The sequence below is a fragment of the Panthera leo genome, chromosome B2, assembly GCF_018350215.1.
Source record: "Panthera leo isolate Ple1 chromosome B2, P.leo_Ple1_pat1.1, whole genome shotgun sequence".
NCBI lineage: Eukaryota > Metazoa > Chordata > Mammalia > Carnivora > Felidae > Panthera > Panthera leo.
Genome location: NC_056683.1, coordinates 39113459 through 39139384, shown reverse-complemented (window position 1 = coordinate 39139384; position 25926 = coordinate 39113459). Strand labels below are relative to the sequence as shown.

The 25926-nt window shown below is 40.1% G+C and overlaps 2 protein-coding genes across 18 annotated transcripts in view; both read right to left on the bottom strand.

Moving 5' to 3' along the window:
* Positions 1-9282, bottom strand: part of LOC122219888 (adenylate cyclase type 10-like) — a 54995-nt gene extending 45713 nt beyond the window's left edge. For 4 of the 7 annotated variants that reach the window (XM_042938691.1, XM_042938692.1, XM_042938697.1 and 1 more), the window contains exons 1-4: positions 8857-9282; positions 7962-8066; positions 4615-4653; positions 3700-3843 (exon numbers count right to left, since the gene is read on the bottom strand). In XM_042938691.1, coding sequence (XP_042794625.1) covers positions 3700-3843; positions 4615-4653; positions 7962-8066; positions 8857-9235 — 667 coding nt within the window. In that variant the 5' untranslated portion in view covers positions 9236-9282. The other 3 variants (XM_042938694.1, XM_042938695.1, XM_042938693.1) reach the window with 3 other exon arrangements.
* Positions 9283-11203: 1921 nt separating this feature from the next.
* Positions 11204-25926, bottom strand: part of NFYA (nuclear transcription factor Y subunit alpha) — a 32680-nt gene continuing 17957 nt past the window's right edge. For 9 of the 11 annotated variants that reach the window (XM_042938674.1, XM_042938673.1, XM_042938672.1 and 6 more), the window contains 6 exons: positions 19964-20095; positions 19665-19770; positions 18147-18313; positions 16907-17080; positions 15822-15923; positions 11204-12810 (listed from right to left, as the gene is read on the bottom strand). In XM_042938674.1, coding sequence (XP_042794608.1) covers positions 12757-12810; positions 15822-15923; positions 16907-17080; positions 18147-18313; positions 19665-19770; positions 19964-20095 — 735 coding nt within the window. In that variant the 3' untranslated portion in view covers positions 11204-12756. The remainder of the gene's footprint in view (positions 12811-15821; positions 15924-16906; positions 17081-18146; positions 18314-19664; positions 19771-19963; positions 20096-25926) is intronic. The other 2 variants (XM_042938680.1, XM_042938682.1) reach the window with 1 other exon arrangement.

The following is a 25926-nucleotide window of genomic DNA, read 5'->3' as shown; positions in this document are numbered from 1 at the left end:
TCACAGAGGAATTCTACCAAACATTTAAAGAAGAGTTAATACCTATTCTTCTTAAACTATTCCAAAAAATAGGACATGGAAAACTTCCAAATTCATTCTATGAGGCCAGTATCACTGTGATACCAAAACCAGATAAAGACAGCACACAAAAAAGAGAACTACAGGCCAATGTCTCCGATGAACATAGATGCAAAAATCCTCAACAAAATACAGTACCGGCAAACCAAAGTCAACAATACATCTGAAAAATCACTCACCACAATCAAGTGGGATTTATTCTCAGGATGCAAGCGTGGTTTAATATTTGAAAATCGATCAATGTGATACATCACATTGGTAAGAGAAAGGATAAAAACCATATGATCATTTCAACAGATGAAGAAAAAGCATTTGACAAAGTACAACATCCATTCATAACAAAAGCCCTCAACAATGTAGGTTTAAAGGGAACATACCTTAACATAATAAAGGCCATATAAAAAAACCTCACAGCTAACACCATCCTTCATGGGGAAAAGCTGAGAGCTTTTCCCCTAAGGTCAGGAACAAGTCAAAGATGTCCACTCTCACCACTTTTATTCAACATAGGACTGGAAGTCCTATCAGACAACAAAAGGAATAAAAGGCATCCAAATTAGTATGGAAGAAGTAAAATTCTCACTATTTGCAATGACATAATACTATAAACACTCCACCAAAAAACTATGAGAACTGATAAATGAATTCAGTAAAATTGCAGGACACAAAATCTACGTGCAGAAATCTGTTGCATTTCTATACACTAATAATGAAGCAGTTGAAGGAGAAATTAAGAAAACAATCCCATTTACAACTGTACCAAAAGTAGTAAGATACCTAGGAATAAACCTAACCAAAAAGGTGAAAGACCTATACTCTGAAAACTATAAAACACTGATGAAAGAAATTGAAGGTTACACAAAGAAATGGAAAGACCTTCCATGCTCATGGAATGGAAGAACAAACATTGTTAAAATGTTTACACTACCCAAAGCAATCTACAGATTTAATGCAATCCCTATCAAAATACCAACATCATTTTTCACAGAGCTAGAACAAACAATTCTAAAATTTGTATAGAACCACAAAAGACCCCAAATAACCAAAGCAATTTTGAAAAAGCAAAGCAAAGCTAGAGGGATCATGATTCCAGGTTTCAAGTTATATCACAAAGCTGTAGTAATTAACAGTACGGTACTGACACACAAACAGACAGATCAATGGAACAGAACAGAAAACCCAGAAATAAACCCACACTTACACAGTCAATTAATCTCTGACAAAGCATGGAAAAATATCCAGTGGGAAAGACAGTCTCTTCAACAATGGTGCTGGAAAACTGGTCAGTTACATAAAAGAATGAAATTGGACCACTTTCTTACACCATACACAAAAATAAACTAAAAATGGATTAAAGACTTAAATGTGAGACCTGAAACCATAAAAATCCTAGAAGAAAGCACAGCCAGTAATGTTTCAGACATTGGCCATAGTAACATTTTTCTAGATATGTCTCTTGAGGCAAGGAAAACAAAAGCAAAAATAAACTATTGGGACTACATCAAAATAAAAATCTGCACAGTGAAGGAAACAATCCACAAAACTAAAGGCAATCTACTAAATGGGAGAAGATATTTGCAAATGACATATCTGCTAAAAGGGTTAGTACCTAAAATATATAAATAATTTACACAACTCAACAACAAAAAGACCCAAATAATCCAACTAAAAAATGTGCAAAAGACATGAACAGACATTTCTCCAAAGCGGACATATACAGATGGCCAACAGACACATGAAAAGATGCTCAATACCACTCACCATCAGGGAAATACCAATCAAAATTACAATAAGATATCACTTCGTCCCTGTCAGAACAGCTGAAATTAAAAACACAAGAAACAAGTGTTGGAAAGGACAGGGATAAAAAGGAACCAACTCTCTTGCACTGTTGGTGGGAATGAATGCAAACTGGTGCAGCCACTGTGGAAAACAGTACAGAGGTTCCTCAAAAAGTTAAAAATAAAACTACCCTACTATCCAGTAATCACACTACTGGGTATGTATCCAAATAATACAAAAACACTAATTCAAAGGGATACTTGCATGCCTACGTTTATAGCAGCATTATCTACAATAGCCAGATTATGGAAGCAGCCCAAGTATCCATCAATAGATGAATGGATAAAGAAGATATGGTGTATATATACACAATGGAATATTATGCAGCCATTAAAAGAATGAAATCTTGCCATTTGCGATGACATGGATAGAGCTAAGAGTATAATGCTAAGCAAAGTAAGTCAGAGAAAGACAAATATCATATAATTTCACTCCTATGTGGAATTTAAAACAAAACAAATAGGCAAAAGAAAAAAGAGAGAGAGAGACAAACCAAGGAACAGACTATAGAGAACAGTCTGATGGTTATCAGAGGGAGGTTGGGGTAGGGGGATGGGTTAAATAGGTGATGAGGATTAAGGAGTGCACTTGTGATGAGCACTGGGTGATGTATGGAATTATTGAATCACTATATTGTACACCTGAAACAAATATAACACTGTATGTTAATTATGCTGGAATTAAAATTAAATTCTTGATTTCATCTATGTGCCTATCTACACTATTTTCCTCCAATAGTTAACTTTTATTCATTTCTTATATATCTTACCAGTGTTTCCTTATACAAATATGAACAAACAAGAAAAATTCCTACTTTTCGCCTTTATAAAAAAGGTAGCATACCAAACACAGTGCTTTGCATCTTGCTTTTTCTCAACTATATTTTTAAGATATTGTTATATCAGAATATCTTTTTTTAAGGTTTCAGAAAAGCTGAGTAGACAAATTGTTGTTTATTTAACCAGTCTCCTGCAGATCATTTTCAATCTTTTATTACAAAACATATTGCAATGAGTAATATCGTACATATAACATTTCATACATACTCAGGTATATCTATAGGATAAATATTCAGAAGTGGGACTGCTGGGTTGAAGAATAATGCATTTGTAATCTTGACAGAGATTACTGAATTATTCTTTAGAAGTTGTGCTGCTGTTGACTCTCACCAGCAATGTATGAAATGTTTATTCTTTTTTTTTTTTTTAAATTTTTTTTTTCAACGTTTTTTATTTATTTTTGGGACAGAGAGAGACAGAGCATGAACGGGGGAGGGGCAGAGAGAGAGGGAGACACAGAATCGGAAACAGGCTCCAGGCTCGGAGCCATCAGCCCAGAGCCTGACGCGGGGCTCGAACTCACGGACCACGAGATCGTGACCTGGCTGAAGTCGGACGCTTAACTGACTGCGCCACCCAGGCGCCCCTGAAATGTTTATTCTTATTGCCTTATCAACACTGTGATCAGCATCTGAGTTTTTGTGTATCTATAGGTGAGAAATAGTCTCAATGTACTTTCAATTGGCATTTTTATTGAAATTGAACATCTTTTCACATTTTAAAAGATGTATTTGTCTATGTAGTATCAATTCATGTGCTTTGCTATTTTTCCCTTAAAATGTTAGTCTTCTGTTGATTTCGAGGTATTCTATTTCTAATATTCACCCTTTGTGTACATGATACAAGGTGCAAATATTTTTTTTGCCAGGTTGTCATTTATAATTAGAATTTTTTATAGTTTTTTGTTTGTTTTAATGAGCACTCTTTTAGTAGCTACTACCTATCTTTAGCTGCAGGTCCTGGCCTTCTTTGGTATGGTAGATCCCAAATTTCTCCTGTATCTCCAGACTGCATTTTGCCACCAGGGTAATGATGTCACTCAGTTGATTCTGTTTCACCGTCCAGAGTGCTAGGAGCACATTCCCTACAGAGACAGAAGACAGGCTAACAGGGATTGAATGTCTGGGTTCACCTGATCTGGGCAGAGCCCCCAGTTATGCAGAAGGTATCATACAAGGTGTTAGGTGAGGTTTCTTAGACCTGTACATTATGCTTGGTTAAAATACTGCCTTAGAACCTCAAAACGACTCATCATACAAAACCATGATGAGGCAGAAGCTGAAATGTTCCTAATGTTTAAGAATACTTTTCTTAAATATTAGAAATATTAGAGGGAAGAATCTTCCCTCCACCAGTATACTAATAGAAAGGGAAGGGTACTAAGAGGTTCATAAAATATAGGTTCATGTTCAAATCTAATTTCAAGGGTGGTTTAATTAAGTTTAACTTAAAAAAAGAGGCCAACTCTTTGGCATATAGCTGTTAATGTTAATGATCCTAAGAGTTCTCCAGATAGGAGATTTTGACTCCTCCCTATCTTACATATAGCCTCTGCTCTTGAGGACAAAGTTTCTCATTAATTTTCTCATGAATGCTTTATAGGCACTTATTTTTCTGTCGCTCAATCTAAGCAAATTGTTAGGCACATATGAACTTAATACAGGCAAGGCTTTTCCACTAGATTGAGAAAACTTTTGAGGTACAGAGTGTGTCTTCTTCATCTTTGTTTCCCCAGGGCCTAGTACATATTAAATAATCAAACAATGCTGATTAATAAACAAATATGCCAAATTCCACCTAAATGCAGTCTTCCTCACTTACAGTCCTTTAACTATTCAGAAAAACTGAAAAATACCTGTGATATTTAGGATATCTCCTCCAAAACACAGCACATCTGAAATCAAGGAGAGAGAGGGAAATGCATCAAAATCAGATATACTAGGGGCACTTGGTCTTGGTTTTGGCTCAGGTCATGATCTCCTGGTTTGTGAGTTTGAGGCCCAAGTCAGGCTCCACAGCTGGCAGTACAGAGCCTGTTTGGGATTCTCTCTCTCCTTATGTTCCTCCCCCACTCACACTGTCTCTGTCTCAAAATAAATAAATAAACTTAAAAAAAAAATCAGATATACTAGAGCATGGCAGAATCATACATGATCGAAAAATTGACCTATTCTGAGTTTTTCCTCATATCTTCTCTGGTCTATTTATTCACTCCAAGGTTCAGACTCTTTCCCTTCGTTTCTCCCCAAATCTGTTTCTATCTCCATATTCTTTTTTTTTTTTTTTTTCTAACATTTTTTTATTATTGAGAGACACAGAGTGTGAGCAGGGGAGGGGCAGAGAGAGGGGGAGACACAGAATCCGAAGCAGGCTCCAGGCTCTGAGCTGTCAGCACAGAACCCGACACGAGGCTCCAACTCACAAACCATGAGATCAGGACCTGAGCCGAAGTCGGACGCCCAACCAACTGAGCCACCCAGGAGCCCCTCTATATCCATCTTCTTGAAAATGAAAAAACTACTACTGTTCTCTTTAAAGCCCCCCCCCCCCTTTTGTGTTCTGGATCCTAGCCCCTCCCATCCTTTCAAGAACTTCACTCCTTATCTCCTCTACTGGATCATTCCCATTAGTATCTTAAAAAACAAAACCAAAAAACAATAAAATTAACCCACCTATCCTTGACTTTACTTTCTTATTAGCTCCATTTTCCTGCTATACTCCCAACAACAAAAATTCTCAGAGTTGGCCATATACCATTTGTTCGTCACATCCTTTTCACTCTGAAATGTTTTCTCTACCATTCTCAGCATTCTCTAATCTGACTTCCAACTCCATCACGTCACTAAAATTCTCAAGATCATCAACAGCATTCATCTTGCAAAATTCAATATTTTTCTCACATCACACTATACTTTATACCTTTCATTTCCAGCCCAGCCAGCCATAGCCCTCTTCTCCTAGAGACACTACTTCTTTGGCTTCAGGGACACCACAGTATCCTAACTGGGTGCTTTACAGTTTCTTTGGTAGGTTCTTTCTCTCCAATCATAATCTATCCTGGTCAAGTCCCTCAAGCCTCAGTCTTAGGCTCTTTCTCTTTACTTACATTCTCCTCATGTGGACTCAAACAGTTTTTAACTTTAAGTAACATCTTTATGCCATCGACTCACTTTTTGTCTCTAACAGAGATCTATTCTCTGAGCTCCAGTCTCAATCATAGCTACCGACCTTCATTTCTCCATTTGAATGACTTACTGACATCTCAGATTCAATATATTCAAAACATAACCCTTGATTTTCTTTCTCAAAGCCCAGTCTTGCCCATCTTGGTTAAGTGACACCACCATCAATTCATTATGAAAGCCAAAAACCGTAGTCATTTTCCTCTCCACTTCCTGCTGATCATCAATATATCAGCAAATCCTGTCTGTAGAACCTGCAAAACACATTTCAAATCAATTCATCTCTTTACAGCTCTGCTGACTTATCTCTAGACAGATGGTTTCAACCTTGGCTTCAACACTGGAATAGCCTGTAAAACTGAAAAAAAAAAAAAAAAAAATCCTTATTCCTGGGCCTACCTACCCCCCAGGTATTCTGATTTAATTGGACTGGGGTGAAGCCTAGACATCAGGACTTTTAAAAGCTCCCCAAGTGGTTATCTAATATGCTGCCAAGGTTGAGAACCACCATCCTAGACCAAATTGCCATCATCTCTCCACAGTTGCTACAACTGCCTCTTCCTGCTTCTGTTCTTACCACCTACCCCCCCATCAGCTCCCTATAATCCAGTCTCCATGAGGTAGTTAAAATAAGCTTTAAAAAAACGTATATCGGATCACAACACAACCCTGCCAGAACCAGCAGTTTCCCTTCGTACAAAAATAATATAATCCAAACTCCTTGTAGCCTACAGAGCTCAATGATCTCCAATCTTACCTCAAATCACTCTCCTCCCTGTGAGCCATGCTCTAGCCACACTGGCCTTTCGTTCCTAGAACACGCCAAGCTTCCTCCCATCTCAGAAGCTTTGCACTTGGCCTTCTTCTGCCTGAAGTGGTTTACCCCTTGTTCTTCACAAGGTGTCCCTCTCATCCTTTATGTCTCAGCTTAAACACCTTCTCAGAGGAGCCACCCTACCTAACAGAAAATCTCTCACTGTACAATTCTTTTTTTACCATTACACTCTTATTTCCTTTGCATAATACATAACCTATAACTATCTTGTTTACTTATTATTTGTCTCTTCCGCTGACATGGACAATCCAAGAGGGCAGGTACCATATCTTATTTTCCCCTGTATTTCTAGTACCCAGCAATTCCTGGTGTTATAATACATACATAATATATAATTTCTATCTCTCTCTTTCATCTAAACTTGATGAGAAAAATTTAAAGATCTTTCATAAACGTTCCTCAGGGGTAAGGGGTGAGTGAAATTGACAAGTTCCTAAAGAAGATGCTACAAAGTAAGTATTCTGGTGCATCTCAGAATTATGGACATGACTGTATTGGTACTGACAGTAAAGGAAGGGAACGTTACGTAAGTACTAAAGGACTAGAGTAATTTCTGTTGGGCAGAAGTTTGGCCAAGATCTTTGGCCCAGGGCATGATCTGTTGGGCAGATTTCAGATTAAGACTGAAATCTCCTCAAGGGCAGGTTTTTGCAAACCCTGCACGTTTCACAGTGCATATTACAGAATATGTACTCAATGTTTACTGCACACGTAAGGAGCTGTTTTTTTTTTTTTTCCTCCCAGATCAGGCAATTTTCCACAAACTTAATGGCAGAAAATGAAGAAGACACTCATTCCTACTTCACAGGATCAGAATGCAATAAAATGGGAAGGTGTTTTGTAAATTACATCTGATATAAACATAGGGGCACATTGCATTATTGTTAGAAGAGACAACCAAAGGAATACTTTATTTAGAAACAAAATATAAGCAGCAAAGTAAAAACTCAAATTAGTATTTTCCTCCCTTTCTGAACATCAAGTCAACAGGATGTGAGACTAGGTAGAATGGCAGATACAGGCAAAAATCTAGCTTGTTAGTGGCAAGAAGAAGAAATAAAAAAGATGGTTAACACTGAAGGAATGACCCTGTAGTATTTTTTAAAGTAGCCCAGCCCCCCTTTTGTTACAAACCCTCGGGAGCCCAGGACCACAACTCCTCGCTTCCCTCCAATAGGCACTCACGCTCCACGATGTCACTAATGTAATAACTGAAGATGTGGGCCAGTTTGTCCATGTCATGTTCCGACTTGCAGGTCAGGCTGAACCTGTCCATTAATGCTGTAAACCCTAGCCGACAAAACAAAAATTACGTTAGCCGAACTTTCGGGCTCTATTCCCTCTACGCCTCAGGCCCAAAGGAAGCAGATCTCCTGCAGGTGAGTAATTTCATTATCCTTGGAACAAGTGTTACTCAACGCAGTCAGGGCCACGCTGGCTGCTATTGCCTCTGAGAATCTGGAGAGCCACCCCCTCTGCGTTTCCAGGAGTTGCAGATGAAGATTCGCCCACAAGCACCCCTTTCATCTCTAGCCAGCTACCACTTCTGCCATACCCTCTTACGCTCCCTGGCCAAGGGAAAAATGGGAATGACATGGGGGGATGGATAAAAGCTTTATGGAGAGCCCAGATGCTGAGCTCCTTGAGGTCAGGCACCTTAATCACTCATCTTCAGATCCAAGACACAAACTCCATAAATATTTAAATGAGCAACTCTCAAAGTAGCTGCTGGATCTCTAATTCCTAGAGCGGTGGCGGGCACACACTTAAGGACGGACTCAAAGGAGGAATTTACTGAGCGAATAAAAGAACTGGCTGAAGCAGTATGCCTACTGGGAGAAGTCGTGGATTCAAAGCCTCCCATATTGCCCTGTAAAAGTCCTTCCCCTTTTCTGGGTCTTTCATTAACTTAAGGGTTCCACCAGACCATCCCGAAAGACGTCTCCCCGCTCTTAAAAAGACCGTCCAGGTTTCCCGAGGAAGCAGCAGCGACAGCAGTCAGGGTGCGCCTATGCTCTCCTGAGGCCAAGCCTGTAACCGCCCCTCTGGCAGGGCGGGAGAGCGACGCTCCACCCCTCACCCGTCACGTGGACGCCAAGGAGGACGCCCTGGGCCGTGGCGAGCTCGGGTTCCGGTCCTCGGGGCTTCCTGAACACCAGCAGGTCGGGAAGCAGCGCCGCCAACCGGGCCTCTACGGGCCACAAAGAGGGAACCGCCGCCCGCTCGCCAGTCGCCATGGCGGCGGCGCGGTTGCCCGCCAACTTACCGGAACCGGGAGAGGGGGTCCACGTAGCAGCCAATCCGCAACGACAGCCCTGGCGAGTTCCTCCCACCAACCAATAAGTGCAGGCTTCCTCGGGGCCCCGCCCCACCTGCTTCTCGCGCCTGCGCTCTAGCTCCTGCCTCCCAGGCAACAGGCCTGAGGAGTGCAAGTGCTTTAAAAGGAGTCGGGGTGACATTTATAAGTCTTGAAATATGGAGCCTCTGACTTTGGTCCAGGGCATGATCTCCCGGTTCGTGGGCTTGAGCCCCGCGTTGGGCTCTATGTGGACAGCTAGCTCAGAGCCTGGAGCCTGTCTACAGATTCTGTGCCTCCCGCTCTGTCCCCCAGCCCCACTCACACGCTCTCTCAAAAATAAAAAGCAAACAAAAAAAATCTTGAAACGCGAAGATGCTTCTACAATAAAACATCATCGCAGATAGTGTCAATGGGGGGGGGGGGTCTTTTCCTATCACCTCTGAATATATAAGGACAATGTTCGATTGGCATCTGACTAACGCAAACTCAGTGGTGTGTGTGTGTTTTAATACCCTTAGGCTAAGGTTATTTAAGTCAGTCCTTTCACCCTGGTTAGGTAGTGTCTCCTATTTCTTTTATCTGCCAGGACGGGTCTATTGGGTGTCTCTAGCTCCTTTCTCCCTGCATGTTAATAGCGTATCCGAGGTTGCCCTTCAGTTGCTCAGATTCTTGGGAGAACTCACATTACTAATAGGGTGAGTGTGTTGTGAATTTTTAACAGGAAAGCATCCTTGTTTTTCTGCAGAAATAAAAGCAAAATCTAAAAATGCATCTTCATTATCTTTAGTTCTACAATACCTAATCAACACCTATCACTGTTTCGGTGATAACTTAAAAGGGTTCATTTTGTGCCTGTAATTACTTCATCAAATTCTGGTTAACACTTTCAGTAGTAAAGCCAAGTATAGATCTGCACACAGGTGACAGGAAAATACCTCCTTAGCAGGGTGGAGGGCCAAAAGGGAAGAAAAAGGGATTAAGGGGAGACACACAACTAAGAGGCCTGCACACCAGAAGTTTAACACTGTTCACAGAGCTCCTGTGTCTGTCTACAAAAAGCACAATTTCAACATTACAAACACAGACCAGAACCCAAGGAATGTCAAAATTCAAATCAGTTTTTAGTATTTTTACAAATTTATTTTAAAAAATAACAATTGCAATGACATCAATGATTGATCATCTGTACTCCCCCCTACTGCTGGGAGAAAAACCTTTATAGTTGAGTCCCAAAGGAAAATCAAGACATTATTATCAGGCACCCAACAGCCAGAAAAAGTTCTGTTGGTCCAGTGGTATAGACACTGACATGTTCAATGTACCAGTGCAATTAAAATATATACATTTACAATTATCTTGCCAAAAAAAAAAAGCACTCAAGAAGTGAAATAACTATGCATTAAACCTATTATTCACTCATCCATTCACTCTTTCTGCATCTATGAAGTCATCACTACAGTTACAAGGACAAGTAAATGAACTTTTAGTAACAAAGAAAAAAATCCAAACCTCAACCCACCACTTTGCGGGTTATTATGGTGTGCTAAAATGGCCACAATAAAAGGGCCATGAGCTATCTGAGCAGTGACAAAATGACAACTGAAGCATTTTGTTTCAAAGAAAGCAAAACTCAAACTCATGGAAAAAAAAAAAAAACTGCAACAATATGAGGTTGATATTACTATGTACAAACTTACAGACACAAATAAATAGCATTTTAGAACTGCTGTTGGCTTAGGTCTGATGACTTTCTTTCTGAACTCTGCATCTTAAAGACTCCTGAACAAAACAAGGGATTGAAATTCCTCATTGCTTTTAGTAAACTAGCATCTGAAAAACTTGGGGCTTACTGAATGAAGTCAATGTCTGAAACCTAAGTCAAGAGCCAGAAGTTTCTAGTGAGCCTACCAAAGGGTGGGCCTCTCCTTATCTCTGGAAGCCAGGGCAGATGACTTAGATTCCAGGGACTAGAGAGATTCTTTCTTTCTTTGCATAGCTCTGTACCTCTATTTCTACCATTACAATTATTTCCCTTTGTGATATTTTCTTCAGAGGTTTAACTTCTTTTCCTTCTTAATACAATTAGGGTGAAATCAAAGAAAGTGCCAATCTTTGTTCTTGGTTATTTAAACCAAGCCCAAATGTTCTTCAAAAGAATTCGGTCTTCCTTGTTATAGAGAAAGCAGCGACTTTTTTTTCTGAAATCCTATCAGAGTTCCCCAAGGTTCAGCATCTAGTAAAGAAAATCGATTTCTGAGGCACAGTCCATTCTGGGAACTGTGGCCCTATTCCTGACCCTGCGGGCCATCACTACCACCAGTCTGTAGCTTATCCCCAGAAGGTGGATGCAATGTAAAAACCTTTCTGCTGGACAAGCCTATGTAGAAAAAGGGAAACATGGAAACTGGCACCAAAGAATCAGCTGCCAGGGGAATAAAGAGAATGTTTGCTCTCTGGGGCCAGCACAAAACAAAGTGCTGCAGGAGTGAAGCCAACATTCACCTTAAACTCGAGCAGGTAACCTGGAGTATGTCCAGGAGAATGTGACTGAACAGTGCTTTCCAGACAGAAATTGTCAAAGACCAGTTCTTGGACTTCTCCCTTTCCATGCGTTATAGTTGAACTGTAAGTTACTCTTTTCATAATCCATCCCATGCATCCATCCACTGGAGAATCATGCTATGTGACAACACATGGGTATATATACTACCCTCTCTTCTTCGCTAGACTGAAACACATATGAACCCTTCTATTCCCCAAATGCCGTCACAAAGCCTATGATTGAAAATCTCTAGTTTGGCTCTCTGTTTAGGAGTTACTACAAATGTCCTCAGCACTCAGCACAGAAGTTGTTTTATGGTTTTGTTCTCTACTTAGGAAAGGCAGTTTCAAGGTCCAATGCCCTCTACGTTGTCTTAAAAGCAGCGGAAGCAAGAAATACAGTCCAGATGATCTGTCAACAGACCACAACTTTAAAGTCAAGGCTTTAAAAAAAAGAGAGATTCAGCAATTTATAGATTTAGTGCTTGAGTCTTGTCATTCTATCCCCAGAGTTAGCTTTTTCTTGGCTGGAGTCCAAAAATACCAACCTACCATCTGGGTAGAAAGAGATTCCTATTATTACCACAGATTAGATGAATGTATCTCAGAGAATTTATTGTTTCCATATCACGAGATGGAACTTCCTTGCCTGGAGGCCACCTCTGAATACAGAGTGTCCGTTCAGTTAGTCAGCCTGCGATCCCCCGTCAGAGGGATGGATGCTGCTTAGATTCCATGGAAGGAGCAGGCTTTGGCTTCCCTGATTGCAGTCCTGGTGGAGAAGGTTGTTCTCTGCTAAGATGGCTGGCTGGCTTCACTAGCCAACATAAGTGCTGTGTGTGTGCACTTATGTGCATGGGTCCCTTGCATCATCCTAATCCATGAAATGTCAATGTCATCAACAGTCTGAAATAGGCCCTGACTGAAAGGGCGAGACAAAGGCCTGCAACTTCAATTTGCCAGACATCGCTGCAATTATAATACTGAGCCACTTATTAAAAATTAAGTGGTTTCTGTCCTGTAGAAAAGGGCAGAACGTAATCGTCAGTGTCCCATCGGAAGAGGTGATCAATTTCCTGGAACAGTGGGAAACAGTGGCGAGGAACATAACCTTGATCTGCTCCCTCACGTGGCCTGGGGTTAGGACACTCGGATGATCTGTGTCATTGCTTCTTCATCTGCTTGGTTTGGATCCTAGAGACAAAACATAATAGTGATTAAAGTCCTTTGTGAAAGCAGCAGGGAACTCATGGCTCTCACTCCCGACCATCATGGGAATACATACAACTTTGCTAAGTAAACCAAAGGCCTCTAATGCATCTAAGTCTACATATATGGATTAAAATGCAGCACCGTTAGGAAAGAAGAGACAATAAACATTTGTGTGAAAGGACTGTTAAGTGTGGCCTGGCAATCTATTTCCAAGCACTCCAGAGTTGACAGTGTATCTCTTTCTTAAGAGAATGTATGTTGTACTTACCCTTCAGGTTTAAGGGTCCTTATGTGGTCAAGAGGAAACCATGTCATGCTGTATTTTTATGCCTTGATTTTCTGATCACTGTATTTAGAGACTGAGCACTTAGCAGGGCTGGAAAGGACACTGGAATTTATTTATTTTAGCACACTCATTTTGTAGCTAAACCTGAAGCTGGATGGATAGTGATTTGCCTGGACTAGAGTGAGAAAGTCAGCTGCCCAGCTACAACTGATACCCCAATCTATTGGCTCCCATTTAACCCTTTTTCCACTAAATTCTGCCTGCCGTCTCCCACTTAAAACCTCCAGTGTTAAGACAAGGGTCAGTCCTTGGAAGCTTTCTGCAACACTCCACAATAACCACTTTCAGTTCTTGCACACCAAGGCTCTGAAGCTTCAACTGCCACAATCAAAGAAAAACCTGAAAGATTTCTGGAGGTAGTAGGACTGCAAGCGGGGTCTTGAACAATGAGTAAGAACAATAACCAGCATTTACGGAGCCCTCACCATGCACTACATAACGTGCTAAGTAGGCACCCAATATAGCTTACTGCCTGGACTCTCCACCACAGCCCTGTTAAGTATCAACAGCATCCTACTTTACAGGTGAAGGAACTCAGGCCAAAAGTGGCTAAGTAAGGAACTTGACCAAGGTCCCATCGCTAGTACACAGAATTGGGAGAGTCCCTGGCATAATGCCCATAGATGGCACTCTACATCTGTACACCGCATGAACCAAAGAGGAAGAAGGAAGAGCTCTCAGACTACAGGTAGGAATTAACAGCACTGAAGGAAGAGTCTGTGCTCATGTGTGGATATACTGAGGACTCCTAGTCTGACACTGAAAGGGGTTGCTTGGAAGATATACAGAAACAGTTTGGGATCTGATGCAGTAAAAAATGAAAGCCAGCATGCATCCTTGAGCAGGGGACGAACATGATTAATTAACAAAGCACTAATTTAGGAAGACTGATTTGGCAATACTGCAGGTAGGCTGTAATGGTCACACAGAATAAAGTATCTGGAAATGGGGCGGGGCGGGGTGGGGGGTGGGGGAGGAGGAAATCCATTTATTCAACAAACATTTACCAAGTGTTTGTTCTGGACTGGGCATTATACTAAGTCCAATCAATACAATGGAGGACAAGCCTCACCTTGAGTCTCTACGTGGCTTACAGTCTAGTGAAGGAGACAATTACAAAAATAAAACAAGTCAGTTATTATGATGCTCAAAAGAAAAGGAAGATGTGAAAAAATAATGGGGTAGAAGAAACCTACTCTGGCTCCAGTCTCAGATTTAAATCAAGACCTAAAAGGTAAGAAAGAGATGGTCACACAAGAAGACGGCAGTGAAGGGGTGCCTGGGTGGCTCACTTGGTTAGGTGGCTGACTCTTGGGTTTTGGCCCAGGTCACGATCTCACAGTTTGTGAGGCTGAGCCCTGCATTGGGCTCTGTGTTGATGGCATGGACCCTGCTTGGGATTCTGTCTCATTTTCTCTCTGCCCCACCCCTGCTTGCTCTCTACTTCCCTCTCTGAAAAATAAATAAACATTAAAAAACAACAACAAAAAAGATGGGAATGAAAAGCTTTACAGATTAGCTATTTCCAAGACAAAGGTCCAACAGCAGAAGACAGACCAATGAACAGTATAGCGAGAGCATAAAGATGAAGAGTAGAAAGAATGAAGCTGGAGGTAGGGAGGAGCTGGATCACACAAGCGCCTTTTTGGCCGTGGTAATAAGCACTTTGGATTTTAGTCTAAGTGCAAACGGGAAATGGCAGAGGGTGGAACGGGTTTAAGCAGGGCAGTGATGGGAGATGACACCCATTTTAAGAAGACCACACAAAGATGTAAAGAATGGACCAGAGGGGCACAAGGATGGAAGAAGGGAGGAGACCAGCAGGCTGCTGTTACATTAACTGAAGCAAAAGAAGAAAGGATTTCTCAAAACTGACAGCAGTTGGAAGGGGAAAAAAAAAGGTAACTGATTCAGGTAATATTTTAGAGGTAAAACCAAGAAGACTTTTTGAAGAATTGGACAATTCAAGCTTTAGCAACTGGGTGCATGGACATGTCACAGGGATTGAGTAACTGCTTTAGGGATAAAAAAATAAAAATCAAGAGTTCTATTTCACATATACTGATTCAGAAATGCCGGTAAGATACAATCAGTGGAATCAGATGCAATACAACAGTTGCAAATTAAATTCTGGAGTTATACTGCCTTTGAATTTCAGGTGCATCATTTTATTAAGCATTTTACCTTGGGCAAACGACTTAACCTCTCTAAGCCTCAGATTTAACTGTAAAATGGAAATAAGAATTCTCACCTCATGGGGCTTGAGGTTGCTCCAAAGATCCAATGAAATAAAAAATGCTTATAAAAGTGCTTAATGTAATGGCAGGCACATAGCAGTTAAGTGTTGGCTACTGGTGGCTGTGCTACTACACTAAGAGACAATAAAACTTATTCTTTTAAAATCAACAAAGATGAGAATTTCAAGAAGGAATTAATAGTAATAATCTGCAAAGATCGTGAGGAAAAAGGCCACTGGATTAAATACCTTCAGTGCTTTAGGGCAAAAGAGAATCTAAGAGATACAATGTTGCATTCAACATAGAACAGGTAATTAGTCCCTGGTGTGAAAGTTACAAGAGGACACTGAATGGTCCTCCTGAGAAAATACAAGGTAAAAAGAGAAGAATGAAATGTATACTCTACTTACCTGCATATGGGGACTATCCTTTTCCTTTGGAGAGAAAAACCGTCCACCTTCACCCCGCTTCCGAGCCATGGCGTGACGGTGCCGAGACTCATGCAGGTATTTCTAAAACGAAAGAAATAAAGGTACTAGTTGGAAAGAGCATGGTTACCTAATGCCCAAATTCTATGCTCTGAAGTTCAGGAGGGCTGCCATCAGAGCCACCAGGGGTAATCATGACCTTGAATTATGGAGGAAGCTTTGGAGGAAACACTAGGCAGCAGCTAACTATATATTAACTATCATAAAAATGTGAATGCTAATGAATGACAAATAAAAACGATTCCCCAAAGGTAAAGCAACGATCACTACCTACACCTCCCCATATACACTTCAGTAATAGACCAAATGGCTGTTCAGTAGAAAGACTGCATTTCCTGACCTTATTCGCAGTTAAGTGTGGCCACGTAATTAAGTTTTGGTTAATGAGACGTAAGGAACTTCTTCAAAATTTCCTTTAAAAAGAGTGCCTTTCCACAGGACTCCGGGGTGGCTCAGTCAGTTGAGCGTCTGACTCTTGGTTTCAGCCCAAGTCATGATCTCATGGTCATGGGATCGAGCCCTGCATCAGGTTCCATGCTAGGTGTGGAACCTGCTTAAGATCCCCCCTCTCCTTCTTTTTCTCAACATAAATAAACTTAAAAAAAAAAAAAAGAGAGTACCTTTCTTGTTCCCCTTGTTCCTAGGCGGGAGCCCAAGCAGTCATCTTAGACTAGGACTAGCACACTAAGTTTATCAGAACAGTGGGACAGGAAGAGAGAGCATCATGAGGACGGACTCTGGAAATTTGCTATAGGCTCAGGATAATTTCTCTCTGGACTGAATTTATGTAAGAAAATAATTAACTCTTATTTAACCCACTGTTACTGTTTTGTTATTCTAGTTGCAGCCACAGAGAGCAATATCAAATGCTAACTTTTTACAAAAGATCACAGCTCTTTACTTTCAATTATTTGGAAAGTACTCAAGGAAACAAACCATATGAAAGGGAATTTCAAAAGTAGAACCCTGCCCTTTCTCTTCCTTCTCCTTCCCAATGGTATACACACCCTTCTTTCCTTTGGAATTTTCCCTTCGGCCTCTAGTTTAGCCCGGGCTTGCCTCCTCTTCAGTATACGGTGGTACTGTTTGGCATTCACATAGAGAGGCTCTTCTTCCAGCATCTCTGCCCCAGGGAGAGGGATTCTTTGGATAGCAGGCACAGAGCCAGCACCAGGCACCATCTGTGTGAAGAGAAAACCACAGCTTATTAAATAGTGACACAGGAAACATTTTCTTGGTCTCTGTTAAACTTTTTTTTCTAAATGCTATAAAAAGTAGCTTTCATACAGCACTTAAATGCAGATTCCTGGAAAACATTTACACTAAAAGGTCTTCATTTTAAACAAACATTCCAGATGATTCCATCATAGGGAGCCCAGAAGCCACACTGACAAGGACACCAGCACGTCCAAATTCTTGTCCACCTATGACTCCATTTTCTAGAAATGTCTGCTGCCATCTAATGGTCAGGAACAGTAATCACAGAGAATGAAACAGTACAAAGGTAGGTAGGTAGGCAGGCAGAGGTTGACCAAGTGCTACCAAATGCCTACAGTTACAGAAACAATTTAATTAACAACTTAGCTTAGTATATAATTAAATTCTAATTTTTCTAAGCAAATTAAAACTAAAAACACTGTATAAACGTCTGAGGAAACCAGGAACAGGTTCCCATGCCCCAATCCCTTCTCAACCTTTAACAACTTTGGATGGGTGTGTGGATTCTTCTGGTAGCTTCCTCCACCTCTCTGCAGGATTCTACTACTTGTTCTTAATTTACCCATTTTAGGGACCGTGTACTACTCATCTTTCCCCTTCCCTATCTTCCTCATGTATTTGTAGCACACATTTCTTGGTTTCTTTAAGAGTTACAATCTAATTTTGAGTTTACTTCTTGTTTCCCTCACTGGGGGCAATGTATTTTCCACTTTCCAAAGGTCAGTAGTCTATGCCTTCATTATTTGAATTCTGAAGATTACACAAAAGCAGGTATTTCTGTTTATCCTCTGCTGTATCTCCAGCACCTAGAAGGTGCTCAGGATGAATTATAGTTCATTGTAATGTTTCTTGTAAAAGTAGATCTCTTTAAGTGCCTTAAGGATCAATTCAATCCTAAGCGGTCAGCAGCATCAACAAGCTTTATGAGAGACATCAAAGTGCAAGGTCAAAAAAATCTTCAATGACAAAAGAGACATATGGAAAGATAAATGACAAAAGAACAGTGAGGTGAAGAATCAGTTTCCTTACCATGACCATCCCTCCTGAATTGACCACATTGCCTGCCACCGGTAGTGTCACAGTGACAGTCCCCTGTCCACTGCTGGTGGTGTTGGTGTTGGCTCCTGTCTGAACAATCTGTGCTCCTGCCAAACTGGCTGCTGGGATGGTGATCATGCCTGAAACAGGGACTGTGACTTTAAGAAAATAAAACACAAAACAAACAAAAAACAGGTACACAGAAAGAAGGGAACACAGTTAGTCCCTCTTCTACCTGGCACACACTTCCTTACCCTGGAAAAATATACTACACAGCACAAGGGGAGAAGCAGCACTCTCCTACTCTGCCTGGTTTGCTGCATGTAACCCAAGTAATCATGATCCTTCATATTCTATTAAGTGTCTGGATTCCAGTTCTGATAAAACTTATCCTTGAAATGGATACCTCCCTGGGTATTCCAGTAATAGTTTTCAACAGCTGGTGAGAAAGTCTGGAGGCCTCCCCTTCTGCGAGTCGGTCTGCCTTGTGCTACACTATTTTTGTATATATGAATGATCTGCCTCAGGACAGAGATTCTTTAAAGTGGTAATTTGTTTATCCTCAACTGACAATAGCTCAACCTGTCGCAGAACTAAAACTTAAAATTAAACCAAGCACTCCAGGCTCCCCAACTATCACCAGCACCACTTAAGGATTTGGCTCAGCATTTTCTATTCGAGCTCCTGCCTGGGCTCAGTCCAGTTCTTCAATCTCAGGTCTTCTCCTGAGTCACAGGAGAGCACACTTCCTGCCCTCACTGGATCTTGTATACTGCTACATTTTAATTACAAGTCAAACGTTTAGTCCTAGACTCTGGGATGTCCCTTCCAGATTTAATGATCTGACAGATGCTTCCCAAAGCTCTCAAGTTCAGTTTGAGCCATCTCCTCTTGTCTGAAGTCCATTCTCCTCCCAAGCCACACAGATTTCATGGCTCTGTATTTATGCATTATCTAGTCCTAGAACCTACCTCTATAAAAGCTCCGCGCTGCGTTTATTTGGTCACATGTATGTCTCCCATGATAGATTTAGAAGCTCTTCGGGAAGAAAATTTGTTTCTTAGTAAAGTAAGCATAGTGGGCATGTAAGTCTTTTGGACAGAAACTAATAATCAAGTTGACCGGAGAGAAAAGAAAAAGACCATAAGCAGCAAAAACACTAAATGCCAACTTGACTTCTGATCTACTTCTTCCACTACCAACTATGAAACTCCCTATTTCCAATCTTCCATTTAGAAACATTTTTTCCCAGAAAGGCTCAAAAGCTTATATCATCCCCAGGACCAGTCTTTAAACAACCACAGTAGGAACTCCTACAAATGTTACTATCACCGGTCACATATTAATGACAAGAAAACAACAACCAATGGAGACTTAGAAAAAATTTTTGTTGTTGTTCACAAATATGTTGGGCGGAGGTCACCACAAAATTTCTGAGGTAGTCATTTGCCCCAAGGATGAAAAAGACACGCTCTCCCAAGTCCTCTGGAAATGCAGATGCACACTTACCTTGCTGCAGAATGGTGCCATCTGCATTAACTGGCTGATAGACAATGGTCTGCCCTTCAGCAGTCTGAGCCACTTGCTGGCCCTGGACTGCAATCTGCTGCTGGGTCTGAAGGAAATAAATCAGGACAATTTAACAAAGGACCCCTTCTTTTAAAAAAAAAAAAAAAAAAAAGAGAAAATACAACATTTGTGATGGTTTTCTTCCCCATTTTTACTTACTACTTATGAAATATTTGCCTCAGCTGTCTGACCCTTTCAAATCAGCTGTGCTCTTCTGTTGACAGAGAGAATGGAATTACCTGGGTCTGGCCAGCAGTGACTGCCGTCTGGGGCTGCTGGATGATGATCTGCTGGGTCTGGCCCTGCTGGCCCTGCACCTGCACAGCCTGCCCACCCTGGATCTGGATCTGTCCAGGTGGCACCAACTGTATCTGTGCAAGAGAACACAAAGAAAGGTTAGTACCCTGCTGGCGGTCTCTTTTTGTCCTGGAGTATTAGTTATCCAAATTCCTCCAGAAAGCAAGAAAGGCTTGGAAGAAGGTAAAAGAATCTTGTTCTGCTCTCTGTTATAAATTAGACATAAGTTGTTTGCCATTGATGAAACAATGGAGGAATTTTGGCTGCTGTCTAGATACAGGATTATTTTTAAGGAATCAGAGCCAGTTGTAAAAAAGAGGATATAGAACCATGCCGGCATGGTTATATGTACTGTTAAAGCATGTTCATTTAAAAATACATTCTGAAGTATTTTTTAAAGATGAAATAATATATATATGTTCAAAAGAATCCTTGAGAGAGTAAGGGATACAGATGCAACCAGAAGACTGATTATGTGTTGATGACTGTTGAAGCTGCAAAATAGGGATTTAGCACATGGTTCTCTTTGGTTTTGTCTGTTTAATGCCTTCTATAATAGAATGTTAAAAAACAATCAAGTTATTCCCAATTTTTCAAGTGGGGGTCTATGAATATGTATATACAAAAGCTTTAAACACACAGAGGAATCAAGACTATCATCTTAGAAACCCATGCAGACATCACTCAGATTTAACAAGTTGCTTCATTTAACATTCCCTTCCCATCTAAAAGTTATTCACCGCATTAAAATGTGGTCATCCTTATAGAACATTTCACACACGTATATCCATAAAAACACATGGTACTCTTCTGCGCTTGTTAAGTTTCACATAAATAGTAACATACTGTATCTCTCTACAATTTGCTTTGATCAGTCATCATTTTCAAAATTTAGCCAGTTAACAACTAGTTCACTCATTGTTTAAAGTATGTATGTATTTTTAAGTAATCTCTACACCCACCATGGGGCTCGAACTCACGACTGAGATCAAGGGTCACATGCTCTTCTGACTGCGCCAGTCAGGCGCCCCAGAACTAGTTCACTCATTTTAATTGTCAAATATCACAATAAATGATTATGCTGTAATCTATTCATACGTTCCCCTTAATTTGGGATTTTCTCCAACAATCTTAATTTATAAATTTTATCTTACGAAAAAAAATCAATAAATGCATATCCTTGTGCAAATATTGAGTTTCTGAAGTATTAAAAGTAGGATTCCTGTGTTGAAGGAGACAGGTGTGTGGTAGGCAGCCTCTAAAATGGGTTTCCAGCTGCCTTCTGGTAATCACTTCTTTATGTGATCTTCCCCATGAGTGTGCTGCACCTACTGACTCACTTCTAACAAACAGAACATGGCAAAAGTAGTGGGACATCACTTTCGAGATTAGGTTACAAAGACGGTGACTTCCATCTTGCTGTTTCTTGCTCTCCCTCACTCAGAGGGATGATAGCTGTTGTGTCACATGCTACCCTACGGAGAGGCTCACATGGCAGGAACCGGTGTCAGTGGCCAAAGTTGGGAAGGACCTGATACCCACAAAGAGCCACGGAAGTGGAGTTTTAAAGTGGATTCATCCCCGGTTGAATCTCCCTCGGACTGCAGCCCACAGTGCATCAAGAGAGACACTGAGTCAGAGGACCCAGACAAGCTGTGCCAGAATTTGTGACCCACAGAAACTGTGAGATGATAATTTGTTTTAAATCACTAACATTTAGGATAATTTATCTGCAGCCAAAGATAATTAATACACGTGTCCGATCATATTCCTCCTACATCTATTTTCCAACACCCTAACACCCAGTACTGTCTAGTGTTCGCTAGTTTTGATTTAATTTGCATTTCTAATTTGATTCCTGGGTTTGGACAGCTAAACCTCAGCTAACGATTTTGGACAGAGAGGGAACCTGTGCTTTTCAAATCTGTTTTCTTTCATTTCTCTTTTTAATGGCTATGGTTAATTTATTAGAAGTGTCATCATAAATGTGACAAGAAATCTGAAAAATATTTAAGTTTTTTATAATTAAAAAAACTAGTAACATTTTGACTGTTGGGTGCACAGAATCCTGTTTTCATGTAACAGCAAATGTACACATTTCTTTAAGAACAAGAGAATGCATTTAGGAAGGCCCCACAACTCAAAATTTCCAGCATTTTATATACAAATTCACACCTAAGCAACAGCCAAGGGTATAGAGCAAAAGTTTCTCCTAACAACTCCTTCATCTCCCTTCTCATTAATTCATTCATTCCATCACCAGACATTTTTGATCTGGGTGTTATTTCAACAGAATAGGGATTTTTCCCCTTCATTCTGTTACTAGTATATATCACACTGATCAATTTTCTATGTTGAAGCACTCTTATCTCTAGGAATAAATCCCACTTGGTCATGGTGTGTAACTTTTAATATGCTCTGGATTTGGTCTGTTAGTATTTTGAGAAGATGTTTGATCAATGTTCACAATGAATATTTTTTGGTAATGTCTTTGTTTGGTTTTAGAATCAGAATAAATGCTGGCCTCATAGAATGAATTACAAGTGCTCTTTTCTAACTTCAGGAAAAAGTCTGAGAAACTGTATTTGTTTTTCAAATTTTTGGTAAAATACACCAGGGAAGCCATTAGTGCTTTTATTTATTGAGAGATTTTTGAGTACTGATTCAAGCTCCTTAGTAATTATAGCTCTATATTCTGGTTTCTCTTCAGATCGCAAAAATCTTTCACCTTTTACTAACTGTGGGTCCATTTAGATCTTTTCAGGTTTCCTATTTCTTTGTAATTGAGTCTTGGTAGAGTAGGTTTTGATTCTAGGAATTTGTCTATTCTTTCAGTTATTCAATTTGTTGCATTTGGTTGCTCATAATACTTTTTTTCAAGATTTTATTTCAATTCTAGTTAGTTAACATAATGGTAAAATTAGTTTCAGGTGTAGAATTTAGTGATTTGTCATTTACATGTAACACTCACTCAGTGCTCATCCCAAGTGCCCTCCTTAATCCCCATCACCCATTTAGCCCATCCCCCTACCCATCTCCTTCTATCGACTCTCAGTTCTCTGTAATTAAGAGTCTCTTACGGTTTGCTTCCTTTTTTTTTTCCCTACGTTCATGTTTCCTTAAATTCCACATGAATGAAATCACATAGTATTTGCACTCTAGCTCCATCTACATTTTTGCAAATGCAAGATTTCGTTCTTTTTTTAAAGTTTATTTATTTTGAGAGAGCACAAGTGAGGGAGGGGCAGAGAGAGAAAGAGAAAGAGAAAGAGAAAGAGAAAGAGAAAGAGAAAGAGAAAGAGAAAGAGAAAGAGAAAGAGAATGAATGAATCCCAAGCAGACTCTGAGCTAACAGCAGGGCTCAATCCCATTAATTTTGGGATCATGACATGAGCCAAAACCAAGAGTCAGGCTCAACCAACTGAGCCACCCAGGGACCCCAAGATTTCATTCTTTTTGATGGCTGAGTAACAGCATTCCATTGTGTATACATACCACATCTTTATCCATTCATCAGTTGATGGACATTTGGGCTCTTTCCAAAGTTTGGCTATAGTTGATAATGCTGCTGCTATAAACATTGGGGTGCATGTGCCCCTTCAAATCTGTATTTTTGTATCCTTTGGGTGTATACCTAATAGTGTAATTGCTGGGATGCAGGGTAGTTCTATTTTTAACGTTCTGAGGAACCTCGATACTGTTTTCCAGAGTGGCGGCACCAGTTTGCATTCATTCCCATCAACAGTGCAAGAGGGTTCTTTTTTCTCCACATCCTTGCCAACACCTGTTGTTTTTGATTTTAGCCACTCTGACAGGTTATCTCATTGTAGTTTTGCATTTCCCTGATGATGAGTGATGTTGAGCATCTTTTTATGTGTCTTTGCCATCTGGATGTATTCTTTGGAAAAATATCTATTCATGTCTTCTGCCCATTTCTTAACTTGATTATCTATTTTTGGGGTGTCAAGTTCTTTATAGATTTTGGATACTAACCCTTTATCTCATACATCATTTGCAAATATCTTCTCCCATTCTGTCAGCTGCCGTTCAGTTTTGTTGGTTTCCTTAGCTGTGCAGAAGCTTTTTATCTTCATGAAGTTCTGATCATTTTTGCTTTTGTTTCCCTTTCCTTCAGAGATGTCTTAAAAAGCTCTATGGCTGGGGCAACTGTGTGGCTCAGTTGGTTAAACGACTGACTTCCGCTCAGGTCATGATCTTACAGTTTGTGAGTTTGAGCCCCGCGTAGGGCTCTATGCTGACAGCTCAGAGCCTGGAGCCTACTTCAGATTCTGTGTCTCCCCCTCCTCACACTGTGTGTCTGTCTCTCAATAATAAATAAACGTTAAAAAAAAAAAAAAAAAAAGTTCTTATGGCTGAGGTCAGAGATTGCTGCCTGTGTTCTCCTGTAGGATTTTGATGGTTTTCTTACAATTAGATCTTTCATCCATTTTTAATTTGTTTTTGTGTATCATGTGAGAAAGTGGTCCAGTTTCATTCTTCTGCATGTTGCTGTCCAGTTTTTCCAATACCATTTGTTGAAAAGACTGTCCCTTTTCCACTGGATAGTCTTCCCTGCTTTGTCAAAGATGGCAGGTGACCATATTGTTGTGGGTCCATTTCTGGGTTTTCTTTTCTGTTCCATTGATCTCTGTTTTTGTGCCAGTTCCGCACTGTCTTGATGGCTACAGCCTTGTGATATAGCTTAAAAGTCCGAAATTGTGATGCTTTCAGCTTTGCTTTTATTTTTCAAAATTGCTTTGGCTACCTGGTTTTCTTGTTTGTGTGTGTGGTTCCACACAAATTTTAGGATTGTTTGTTCTAGCTCTGTGAAAAATGGTGGTGGTATTTTGATAGGGATTGTATTACATGTGTAGATTGCTTTGGGTAGTATACAAATTTCTACAAGATCTGTTCTTCCAATCCATGAGCATGAAATGTTTTTCCATTTCTTTGTGTCCTCTTCAATTTCTTTCATAAGTGTTCTATAGTTTTCAGAGTACAGGTCTTTTACCACTTTGGTTAGGTTTATTCCTCGGTGTCTTATGGTTTTCGGTGCAATTGTAAATGGAGTCAATTTCTTGATTTCTCTACATTGATTTTGTATCTTGCTGAGTTTGTAATTGCTGAGTTCTAGCATTTTTTTGATGGAGTCTTTTGAATTTTCTACATAGAGTACCATGTCATCTGTGAATAGTGGAAGATGGACTTCTTCCTTGATGATCTGGATGCCTTTTATTTCTTTTTGTTGTCTGATGGCTGAGGCTAGGACTTCCACTACTATTAAATAACAATGGTGAGAGTGGACATCCCTGTCTTGTTCTTGACCATAGAAGAAAAGTTCCTAGTTTTTCCATATAGAGGATATTAGCTGTGGGTCTTTTGTATGTGGCCTTTATGATGTTGAGCTACCTTCCCTCTATTCCTACTTTGTTGACGGTTTCTAATCGAGAAAGGATGCTGTATACTGTTAAATGCTTTTTTTGCATCTATTGAAAGAATCATATGGTTCTTATCCCTTCTTTTATTAATATGGTGTATCACGTTGATTGATTTGCGAATATTGAACCACCCTGCAGCCCGTGAATAAATCTCACTTGATCGTGGTCAATAATTATTTTAATGTACTGTTGGATTCAATTTGCTAGTATCTTGGTTGAGAATTTTAGTGTCCATGTTCATCAATGATATTGACCTGCAATTCTCCTTTTTAATGGGGTCTTTGTCTGGTTTTGGAATCAAGGTAATACTGGCCTTGTAAGAGTTTGGAAGTTTTCCTTCCATTTCTATTTTCTGGAACAATTTCAGAAGAATAGGTATTGACTCTTCTTTATTTTATTTATTAATTTTTTTAAATTTTTTTTTTTTAACGTTTATTTATTTTTGAGACAGAGAGAGAGGGAGACAC